Raw genomic sequence first — 11,933 nt, forward strand, 5'->3', positions numbered from 1 at the left:
TATCCACATAAGTAATACCATCATATTGTATTTCGATATGACCCAGGTGCTGATTAAAGCTCCAGCCGCTATGTTTTCATTGGCCAGATGAGTCACGTATGCACTTACTGTCAGGCTCTAAAGATCGATAATGAAACGCAAGGAATGTGTTGTGCTGGCGGCAAAATCAAATTTCCTTAACTTGAAGCACCACAAGAGCCAATGCGAACTCTTTTTTCCGGATCCACTACTGAATCAAAGCATTTACTATCAAACATTACGAAATATAATTCCTGCTTCCAAATGACGTCAGTTGAGGCGGAAATTGTGGCTGCCCAATTCGTGCCAACTTTCAAAGTCACTGAAAATCGGTCACAAAGCTGGCGCCCTGCTCCCCTTCCCAGATAGTGAACATAAATTTCTTTAAATGTACTTTATCCGTGATGATAGAGACGAACCCAATGCACGATATAGAATACATACCTCCGTAAGGAGATCCGTCATTTCGCAGCTACAGGAGCTTCTCCACAATGGAAACAAGTTGGTGTGTTTGTTCTAAATAGCACTTGATTTGATGCCCTCGGTTACTCACTAAATTTTCATCCAGGCAGACAAAACACCCACTGAAGAACATGTCAGGAGATATAATGCTCCAGCTACAGACAAAGTGACTATTGGCCGACTGGGGATCAGTTCCAACCTCGAGATATTATTCTCCATCGACAAAACTTACCAAAATTTTCCGGCGTTGACATTTTTCTTGACGTCTCATCGGCTGGCAGCTTGCCGTTCACAGTGTCCAATAAGTGTTTTGAGAATACCACGCCTATTTGTCTTCACCTGCAATGTACGCACGTGTCGCCACAATGTTGAATATTTAAGGCAAGTATTTATTTCGTCCGCTGGTGTCGATCGAGAAATTACAGGCAATCTCTTGCCAACATTATCAACGCATTCCTGAATGGTTGAGCGATTCTACGTAAGTCCCGTAATGATCCATCAAGTGTCTCCAGCGATTTGTTATGTGCCATCGTGCATTGATCCCAACCAATGGGGTTACATTTTTGCAATACTTTTCCCATACTTGATCCTCTGGAAATGTTGCTCATGGGAGCCTCGATGATTTGTATATTCAATGGCAACTTCAGCGCAGATTGAGCAGTCCTTCCACCAGCTAATTCCCGTAATGTGTTACTGTAAATAAATCAATCAGCTCTTTTAATAACACGTATATACATACGTATTAATATATTTTGCTACATTTTTAAATGATGAAGCGAATTAAAAAGTTTTAGCGGACGTTGACGATACTATGCGCAGTACGTTCAAGTGGCCCCTACGACACCAGGACATAGCCTGTTACGCGCGAGCCCAAGCACCACCTCCCACCCGACCGACCGAGGGGTGCAGCCGTATAACGCACGGCACGAATCGCGTGGACAAGTACACAATAGAAAAAACAGACAAACAAATAATACTACAGCTATCTATTAACTAAATGGGATAGGATAGATGTTTTAAGCATATTAATAGAAAACTCTGAGCCGATTACAGGGAATAGAAGGTTGTAATCAGAGCAGAGGACCCTAAAAGGTTCATGCATAGCATAGTTAGAAGAACAACGACTAAGGGATAAAGGTATCAAAGGATGTCTACTCCGTCTACATGGTACCGACAGATTCACCTGAGCTAATAACTCAGGCGAGTCGATATCACCAATTAGGAGCTTGTGCATAAAAATGACACCAAGCATAATTCTACGGTTAGTTAGGGATGGAAGTTTAATCAAGAGAAGTCTACTAGAATACGAAGGCAAATTGACATTGCGATCCCAGCTTAAGCCACGAAGAGCAAATAACAAGAACTGCTTTTGAACGGATTCAAGTCTAATCTGGTGCGACTCATATTGAGGTGACCAAATGCAAGATCCATACTCTAAAATAGGACGGACAAGCGAAGTGAAAAGAACTTTAGTTGTATAGGGGTCATCAAATTCTTTTGACCATCTTTTAATGAAACCCAGGACACTCATGGCCTTTGCGACCGTGGTGGAAATATGGGTGTTAAAATTTAACTTATGGTCCATAAGTACGCCCAAATCATTCATATTATTTAGACGTTCCAGAGGGCTATTGTTTAGAAAATAAGTGACCAGTTGAGGAGAGTTACGGAAAAAAGTCATTACCTTACATTTGGTAGTGTTAAGATTTAGTAGATTAAACTGGCACCAGGATTGAAAGTTTTTAAGATCAGCTTGTAGCCGACTAAATGAATCTGTATCTTTATGAGTAAGACAAAGCTTGACATCGTCAGCATACATAAGCACACGCGAATGAACAATGACTGATGGAAGATCGTTAATGAATAGTGTGAAGAGCAGAGGGCCAAGATGACTACCTTGAGGTACACCAGAAGTCACAGGAATGGAAGCGGAAAAAGAAGACTTAAAAAGTACCTTCTGTTTTCTATTTGTTAAATATTCACGAACCCAAGAAAGGAAAAGGGGTGGAAACCCAATGTCGCTCAGCTTAGAAAGTAATAGGGTATGATTAACGGAATCAAAGGCTTTGCTAAAGTCAGTATATATTACATCAGTTTGTTTACCATTTTTAAACCCCTTGATAATTACTGATGTAAATTCTAAAAGGTTAGTGGTTGTAGATCTACGTTTCACAAACCCATGTTGGGATGGTGAAATAATAGAACTGCAAAAATGTTGCAATTGAGAAGTTATAATTTTCTCAAAAGCTTTCGGAATAGCGGACAATTTTGAGATACCCCTATAGTTAGAGGCTTCGGACTTTTTGCCATTTTTATGCAGAGGAATGATATACGACTCCTTCCAAATAGATGGAAAAGAGGAAGATTCGACAGACAATAGAAACAATTTTAAAATGGGTTTACATAATGCGTTTGCACAGAACCTGAGTACGCATCCAGGAAGACCATCTGGCCCCGGAGAATAAACAGGTTTAACTAATTTAAGTTCGCTAAGAATAGAACTTTCATCAATGACTGGATTGAAAATGCAATTAGCCTTTTTTAAATGATAAGGATACGGACTTGCTCGATATTCCGTTGAGGAATAAGTTGTTTTGAAAAAAACTCGCAAACATATCGGCAATTGCCTGATCAGTGCTTGCTTTTTTATTTTGAAAAGACAAAAAAGATGGGTGCACAGAGGTCTTACGTTTAGAATTAACAAAGTTATAAAATTGTTTAGGGTCGGAAGAAAACTGAAGCTTACACCGCTGAAGATAATTCTTATAGCATTGTGTATTAAGCATCATGAATTTTGAACGAGCGACTGTATACAGAGCATAATCTGATGAACGACGTGTTTTTTGAAACTTCTTATAATATCGTGTCTTCACATTTTTCAAATTGGATAACTCACGAGAGAACCAGGGAGGTTTGTTAAGCCGCTCCAGCCTACCAAGAGGCACACAAATATCAAAGAGTGAATTCAGAGTATCATAGAAAAAACGAACAGCTGAGTTCATATCTCTACAATTGTACAGATAAGACCAATCAGTAGTAGCAATGTTTTCATTAAGGCTGGCAAAGTCAGTCTTACGAAAGCACCTAGTTAGAGGTAACTCATTTGAACCAAGTAATGGTGAAAGCAAGGGCAAATCAATTTTTAAATTTAATGTAGGATGAAATTTGTCTTCTGGAAGAACAAAAGGTTCGATCCTAGAAACCTCACAATAAGAAGAATCCAATACAAAAATAAGATCTAACGATTTTCTATTAGAATTTAAGACGGGATTGACTTGGGATAAAGATAAGCCTAGAAGGCCATCAATAAAGTCATGTGACAAAGAGGGCAGCAACGTGGTAGATTCATCTGTTAGTGACCATGCTAAAGCGGGTAAATTAAAATCACCTACAACTATGAGCAAGTCTTGACTGGAAACTAAAGAGGAGACAAACTGAATTGCCTCTAAATGATTTAAATATACCGCCATGTCTGACAATGGTGGAATATAGGAACAAGTAATGAAAGCATTAAAAGATTTAAAATTTACTTTAACACCGACAAACTCAATCTCCTGGGTACTAGAAAATTGAATCATTTCAGATGATAAAGCAGCATCAACAGCTATTAGAACGCCACCACCTATACGAGAAATCCGGTCACGTCTGAATATAGAAAAGTTTGTGGAAAAAACCGATGCATCAGCAATATCAGGTTTTAGCCACGTCTCTGTAAAAGCTAGAATGTTATGTTCAAAAGAAAGACTATCTACAAAGAGATTAGAAAGTTTAGATCTCAGCCCTCTAACATTCTGGTAACCCAGGTTAAGGGACGAAGCTAGTTTTTTGACACACCAGCAGATGCTGATGTGACAGGATTAGTATTAGTTGTTGTTGTTGGCAAGCGAATCGGTTTCCGATTTTTCTTTTTCACAGTATATTCCTTAACTATTATATGCTTTGGCCAAAAATCTTCTCGACATATAGTGTCGAAGATATTGGCAGAAACACTAATTTTAAAAGACGAAATGTCCCGAGAATAAGAAAATTTAAACTTCTCCACCGCAATATTCGAGACGTTAACTTTCTTCCGAATATAGGCTATTACATCATCAGATGTGACAACAGGGTCTAGCCTAGAAACAAATATATGTTTCTTTGGTGGTATGCCAACGAGAGGCCGCGGTCCCGAAGCGTCAGCCGCAGCAGTAACGTTGGACAAGTTACCCACTGCAGCAGTCGACTTGTTTACGGGGCCCTCGATACTTTTAGAACTATCGGCAATTTCCATTGGAATGGGTAATTGCCCGGACACATCGGACACTACAATAGGCATCGTTTTTAAGAGATCATTCCCAGGTGATACCGGTAATTCCTTACTAATAGCATTCACAACCGGGCTCTTAAACGAAATCAATTGCTGTACATTAGGAGTGGACGGTGCATGAGACCGGTCGGGGACGATAAGAGACGCTGGCGGGTCTACAGATGCAGAAACACCCCAAGGACTGGTCCTTTTACGTTTCGGAGACTCATTCATAAGCGATAAACTTCTGAACTGAGTCTCCACCGCAGTAAACTCCGCTTGGAGTTTATTAAAACCTGCCCTTAAAGTGTCAAAACTATCTCTAGTCCGCCTCATGAAAGAGCGCATCTCATTCTCGACCTCTCGGCAAGCATCACATCCATATTTTAAGCCACCACCTTTAGCAATAGACTCCTTGATTCTGCCTGTGTAACCTGCACACTTAACGTGAACCGCATTGTCACACAACCAACACAGAATATAATCATGGGAGTCAACCGCATTAGTGGCAACTATGCAATTATTTTTTGAGCAGACAACCATTTTATCAAAAAGTTTAATTTAATTAAAAAAGGAAATACAAAAAATAAAAATTCTAAAGGTAAAAATTCTGTGTAAAGAATATACTGACCAGTTCTGACACAAGGGTTAATGTGCAGAGTAAGCCTTCACAACTAAAGAATAAAAAGAGATGAAAGCACAAAAACAAAAACACGTATCACAGAGTCGCGGGTAGGCAAAAGACGAGAGCGCAAATCAATCAAGAATAGGAAAGAGCGGGAGAGCGCGTCAAATTGAACACATGCAACAACAATTTGTACGCAAGAGCGCGAGAGTTAGTTAAAACGGTAAAGACAAAAGGCAAAAGAAATAAGCAAAACAACAACACCGCTAATGCAAGTATTGTTGTAAGTGTTGATTTTATTTAAATTTAAACAAAAGCGACAGCAAGAATTCGCGAAATGAAAATAAAATTCGGATGTTGAAATTTTTATTAATTAAACCGATAATGAATTTAATTTAATTTAAATTTGTAAAAGTAATTAATCGCGAGTAAAAAATAAAAATTGATAAGCGCAAAAAAACACGTCCGTCCTCTGCAACGAGTGAAAGATGATTTTTTCTATCAGCAATTTTTATTTGACTTGATTCTCGACCCACTGAAGCGGTCTCATTTGATAAGTAGGGCAATAACAACATTTTTCCAATTTAACTAACGCTATTTAATGAAAATTGACACTTCCGGCTGGCAGGAGGATCCGATTCCAACGACTCGCAACTAATTAACAACACTGGCTCAACTCCAACCAGAAACACTTTATGTACGTGAGACTCGTTAAGGGTTTTTTTTATTTCGTTTCTTAATTGTTTATTAAAATTTGCTTTTGTTGTCCTTTCATTGTAAAAAGCGTACGTGCCACAGTTGCCAAGTTGCTGTTGCCGTTGCTGCTGATACTGGTGTTGTCGTTGTCAGCGACGATGCGTCCCACTCATTTGATGATAATCATCCGAAGACTGAAAGAAGGACGATGGCGGCAACAAATGAGGTCGACAAATTTAAGGGCTTATTTCGTTGTTAAGTAAAGGCAGCAAAATAAAAACACACCAAATAAACGACTCGTAATTGTGTCGTACATTCTCAGCAAAACAAGCAATTTAATTAACCTTTTTCAGAAAGATCTTACAATATTTGCTCCTTTCAGTTACTAAATTGCCGATTCTGAATATTTTTCAGTTTAACATTTATTAAGTCTTTTATATTGGATAAATTTAAGTCCTGTTTCAATTCAAACACATTTGACAACAAAGGCGTAAGATGAGATGATGAAGTGAAGTGACAAGAATATAAATGGTCAATGGGGTATACCAAAGTCGGCGTGATGAATTAATTCATGTTTTCGAATTGAATTTAAAATTTAGTAGGCTGAGAGATTTAATGTCAGTGCTAAAAAAACATTACTTACCGACTGAACGTGACGCATTCATTTCGAACGGAAATTTTTAGAATCAAGTTATTCGGACAATATCTATATAAAAGTCTATGGTAATTTTCCCAAGATTTAGAACATTATTTTTAACAAATGGAAATTTGAAATTTTCTTTCGTTTTTTTTTTTTTTTTGTTTTAGCCAGAGCATCATTGAAACCCTAATCCTGAGAAGAAACAAAAATCAAACAAGGGCTTCGACATAGCTCTTATTATCGGTCGCACCGACGCAGAACTTTTATGTCCGATATGTACCAATATCCTGGAGAATCCGGTTCAGTCGTCCATTTCCGAGCACGCCTTTTGTCGTGAGTGCATTGCGAAATGCATTAGTGTGAAGAACAACTGCCCGGTGGATAGTAATCCATTTGTAATCCCAAAATGGATGTTGGGTGCCCCAAGAGTTGCGGAATGATGGTGCCCAAACATGAGATGTCTAAACATAATTGCGTGGTAAAGTTGCGCGAATTAGTGATGCAACAGCGTAAAGAGGTATTGAAAATGAAATAGGCCTTGGCTGGTCAGCAGCAGCGCATGTCGTACTACTGTCGGAAACTAGAGATGTTGCAGCATTACATCACCGGTTTGACGTACACAAATTCGGTGGTGGGAAATATTGGGGATCAGATCGATCGCTATTTTGCGTTAGTGAGTAACGCAGTGGCGCAACGGCTTGAGACTGGCCCATATTACCAACTGCGGAAGAATAATATCCATGCCAGATATATTTTTACACATGAGGATCAGGGATGGACTCGGCGCAAGTAATTGTCCCTGGCATTTTATCACCAAGATCGCTGAACGGTGTCAGGAGGATCGTGGGCCAGAAGGTTTGGCGAACCTCGAAAACCGTCGAGAGAATCATCAAAGCCTCGTCCTGTATGTCTTACGGATCTTGCCCATTACTATGACTGCTAAGTCCTGTGTAGTTATGCTGGGCTGCGACAACAGACACATGCCCGAGAACCTTCGTCCTGGAATCGGTATGGCCATCATCTTTGATGATGGAGTCGTGGAGGCGATGGCCTAAGTAGCGTCTGTCTTGGTCCGTTGCTGTATATTTTTCTAAAGTTTACATTGTCCGTGGTTCACTCAAGTTGAAATTTAAAGCAATGTTCTTATCATTAGCCGCATCTATGGATCTTATATAACCAATTAATACTATTTTGAATGCATACACATAAGATACTCGACTAACGAAACATTCATTTCGAACGAAAATTTTTAGAATCAAGTTATTCGGACAATATCTATATAAAAGTCTATGGTAATTTTCCCAAGATTAAGAACATTATTTTTAACAAATTAAAATTTGAAATTTTCTTTCGTTTTTTTTTGTTTTAGCCAGAGCATCATTGAAACCCTAATCCTAAGAAGAAACAAAAATCAAACAAGGGCTTCGACATAGCTCTTATTATCGGTCGCAACGACGAAGAACTTTTATATCCGATATGTACCAATATCCTGGAGAATCCGATTCAGTCACCGTGAGTGCATTGCGAAATGCATTAGTGTGAAGAACAACTGCCCGGTAGATCTTACACAATTGTTCAATAGTCAGTTGGTGCCAGCCTCTCGCCTGATGCGCAACATGCTCGGGAGCTTGACGATAAAGTGCTGCTATTTTGAGAACGGATGCCAAGAGGTGGTGCAGCTGGAGGATTTTCGATCGCATTTGTAATCCCAAAATGGATGTTGGGTGCCCCAAGAGTTGCGGAATGACGGTGCCCAAACATGAGATGTCTAAACATAATGGCGTGGTAAAGTTGCGCGAATTAGTGATGCAACAGCGTCAAGAGGTATTGAAAATGAAAGAGGCCTTGGCTGGTCAGCAGCAGCGCATGTCGTACTACTGTCGGAAACTAGAGATGTTGCAGCATTACATCACCGGTTTGACGTACACAAATTCGGTGGTGGGAAATATTGGGGATCAGCTCGATCGCTACTCACTAACGCAGTGGCGCAACGGCTTGAGACTGGCCCATATTACTAACTGTGCAAGTATCATATCTACGCCAGATATATTTTTACACATGAGGATCAGGGATGGACTCGGCGCAAGTAATTGTCCCTGGCATTTTATCACCAAGATCGCTGAACGGTGTAACGAGGATCGTTGGCCAGAAGGTTTGGCGAACCTCGAAAACCGTCGAGAGAATCATCAAAGCCTCGTCCTGTATGTCTTACGGAGCTTGCCCATTACTATGACTGCTAAGTCCTGTGTAGTTATGCTGGGCTGCGACAACAGACACATGCCAGAGAACCTTCGTCCTGGAATCGGTATGGCCATCATCTTTGATGAGGCGATGGCCTAAGTAGCGTCTGTCTGGGTCCGTTGCTGTATATTTTTCTAAAGTTTACATTGCCCGTGGTTCACTCAAGTTGAAATTTAAAGCAATGTTCTTATCATTAGCCGCATCTATGGATCTTATATACACAATTAATACTATTTTGAATTCATACATATAAGATACTCGACAAACGACAGAACACGACCTAAATTTGTTACATTCCTTAAACTTAAGGAGCCGAAAAATGTATCGTAAGCGCAGAAGCATACTTATATTCATATGAATATTACTCGTATAAATTAAATTTTAAGAATGTTAAAAAGCAAAAAAAAAAAAAACAAAAATAATAAGCAATGTACTATTCCGGTCGTTTGAACTTTGTTTTATGCTGCGTTTCGCTTTTGTAAACTCTTCATGACTTTTTGTGATGCCATCGCGCTCCGAAACATTTAATGGAAATGTGAAAATTCCGCATCGGGGCCAACTAATACTCAAGGCTGATACCTGAAACGAAAGCACACCGTCCTGACAAAGACCAGAGGTCAGTTACCTGTCAACCAGGCATTAACGAAACAATGCCTCCTATAAAAGCGAATTTGGGTCGTCGGCGGAAATGTAGTTGAATCCCGCGTACAGATAAGACTATATCCACATAAGTAATAACATCTTATTGTATTTCGATATGACCCAGGTGCTGATTAAAGCTCCAGACGCTATGTTTTCATTGGCCAGATGAGTCACGTATGCACTTACTGTCAGGCTCTGAAGATCCATAATGAAACGCAAGGAATGTGTTGTGCTGGCGGCAAAATCAAATTACCTTAACTTGAAGCACCACAAGAGCCAATGCGAACTCTTTTTTCCGGATCCACTACTGAATCAAAGCATTTACTATCAAACATTACGAAATATAATTCCTGCTTCCAAATGACGTCAGTTGAGGCGGAAATTGTGGCTGCCCAATTCGTGCCAACTTTCAAAGTCACTGAAAATCGGTCACAAAGCTGGCGCCCTGCTCCCCTTCCCAGATGTTGAACATAAATTTCTTTAAATGTACTTTATCCGTGATGATAGAAACGAAGGCAACCTCCGTAAGGAGATCCATCATTTCGCAGCTACAGGAGCTTCTTCACAATCGAAACAAGTTGGTGTGTTTGTTCAAAATAGCACTTGATTTGATCCCCTCGGTTTCTCACTAAATTTTCATCCAGGCAGACAAAACACCCACTGAAGAACATGTCAGGAGATATAATGCTCCAGCTACAGACAAAGTGGCTATTGGCCGACTGGGGATCAGTTCCAACCTCGAGATATTATTCTCCATCGACAAAACTTACCAAAATTTTCCGGCGTTGACATTTTTCTTGACGTCTCATCGGCTGGCAGCTTGCCCTTCACAATGTCCAGGAAGTGTTTTGAGAATACCACCCCTATTTGTCTTCACCTGCAATGTACGTACGTGTCGCCACAATGTTGAATATTTCAGGCAAGTATTTATTTCGTCCGCTGGTGTCGATCGAGAAATTACAGGCAACGTTTGTCTGAAATCTCTTGGCAACATTATCAACGCATTCCTCAATGAGCGATTCTACGTAAGTCCCGTAATGATCCATCAAGTGTCTCCAGCGATTTGTTATGTGCCATCGTGCATTCATCCCAACCAATGGGGTTACATTTTTGAAATACTTTTCCCATACTTGATCCTCTGGAAATGTTGCTCATGGGAGCCTCGATGATTTGCATATTCAATGGCAACTTCAGCGCAGAATGAGCAGTCCTTTCACCAGCTAATAATGTCGCACCTATTCCAGATGAAGCAAGAGATAAAGCTATCAATCTGATGAGGAATGGAGCATCTAAGAAGATGCGCCCACCTCCACTATTTGTCTACGATGTCTATTAACGATTCATTGTAAATGTCTTCTGTCAGTTCCATGTGCAAAATATCCTCAACCAAATGCGAATGTTTTCTTTCCCACAACTCAGTTGGAGGTGAAGGACAGCAAGCAGTCAATATAATGGCAAACAATGCGCGAAAATTCATAATTTGAAAACTCTTTTTGAATTGCATTTCCAAGTGACCAAAGCTTGCTTTTCTCCGAATGCAGCTGTCTCTGTGAAAGTTTTCATCTCTTTGAATAACTTTTGTCCACCAGGATAAAAAAACAGTTATTATTCGAAAAGTGTTCTGTTTTTTCCCTAAATGTGTTGCTGTAATCAATCAATCAGCTCCTTTAATAACACGTATATACATACGTATTAATATATTTTGCTACATTTTTAAATGATAAAGCGAATTAAAAAGTTATCAGCAATTTTCATTTGACTTGATTCTCGACCCACTGAAGCGGTCTCATTTGATAAGTAGGGCAACAACATTTTTCCAATTTAACTAACGCTATTTAATGAAAATCGACACTTCCGGCTGGCAGGAGGATTCCAACGACTCGCAACTAACTAACAACGCTGGCTCAACTCCAACCAGAAACACTTTATATACGTGAGACTCGTTAAGGGTTTTTTTTTTATTTCGTTTATTAATTGTTTATTAAAATTTGCTTTTGTTGTCCTTTCATTGTAAAGAGCGTACGTGCCACAGTTGCCAAGTTGCTGTTGCCGTTGCTGCTGATACTGGTGTTGTCGTTGGCAGCGACGATGCGTCCCACTCATTTGATGATAATCATCCGAAGGCTAAAAGAAGGACTATGGCGGCAACAAATGAGGTCGACAAATTTAAGGGCTTATTTCGTTGTTAAGTAAAGGCAGCAAAATAAGAACACACCAAATAAACGACTCGTAAATGTGTGGTACATTCTCAGCAAAACAAGCAATTTAATTAACCTTTTTCAGAAAGATCTTACAATATTTCCTCCTTTCTCCGATTCTGACTA

The 11,933-nt window shown here is 39.7% G+C and overlaps 2 protein-coding genes across 2 annotated transcripts; both read left to right on the forward strand.

The window, feature by feature from the left end:
* The first annotated feature begins 7,312 nt into the window (after nucleotides 1-7,312).
* Nucleotides 7,313-7,781, forward strand: LOC137578663 (E3 ubiquitin-protein ligase NRDP1-like). The gene is made up of 2 exons (XM_068292235.1): nucleotides 7,313-7,395; nucleotides 7,493-7,781. The coding sequence occupies exons 1-2, from the start codon at nucleotides 7,313-7,315 to the stop codon at nucleotides 7,779-7,781; spliced, it is 372 nt and encodes a 123-aa protein (XP_068148336.1).
* Nucleotides 7,782-8,439: 658 nt separating this feature from the next.
* On the forward strand, nucleotides 8,440-9,066 carry LOC137578664 (E3 ubiquitin-protein ligase NRDP1-like). The gene has a single exon (XM_068292236.1). It carries the CDS (start codon nucleotides 8,440-8,442, stop codon nucleotides 9,064-9,066), a length of 627 nt encoding a protein of 208 aa, XP_068148337.1.
* Nucleotides 9,067-11,933: the final 2,867 nt, after the last annotated feature.

Source organism: Drosophila tropicalis, unplaced genomic scaffold (genome assembly GCF_018151085.1).
Source record: "Drosophila tropicalis isolate 14030-0801.00 unplaced genomic scaffold, ASM1815108v1 contig_629, whole genome shotgun sequence".
NCBI lineage: Eukaryota > Metazoa > Arthropoda > Insecta > Diptera > Drosophilidae > Drosophila > Drosophila tropicalis.

What these genes read in the sequence shown, in the direction of transcription:
- LOC137578663 (XM_068292235.1), top strand. Translation starts at nt 7,313, where the DNA reads ATGTTGCAGCATTACATCACCGGTTTGACGTACACAAATTCGGTGGTG. An exon ending in CAGATCGATCGCTATTTTGC is followed by an intron (nt 7,396 to 7,492) that starts GTTAGTGAGTAA and finishes TTTACACATGAG; the next exon opens with GATCAGGGATGGACTCGGCG.
- LOC137578664 (XM_068292236.1), top strand. Translation starts at nt 8,440, where the DNA reads ATGGATGTTGGGTGCCCCAAGAGTTGCGGAATGACGGTGCCCAAACAT.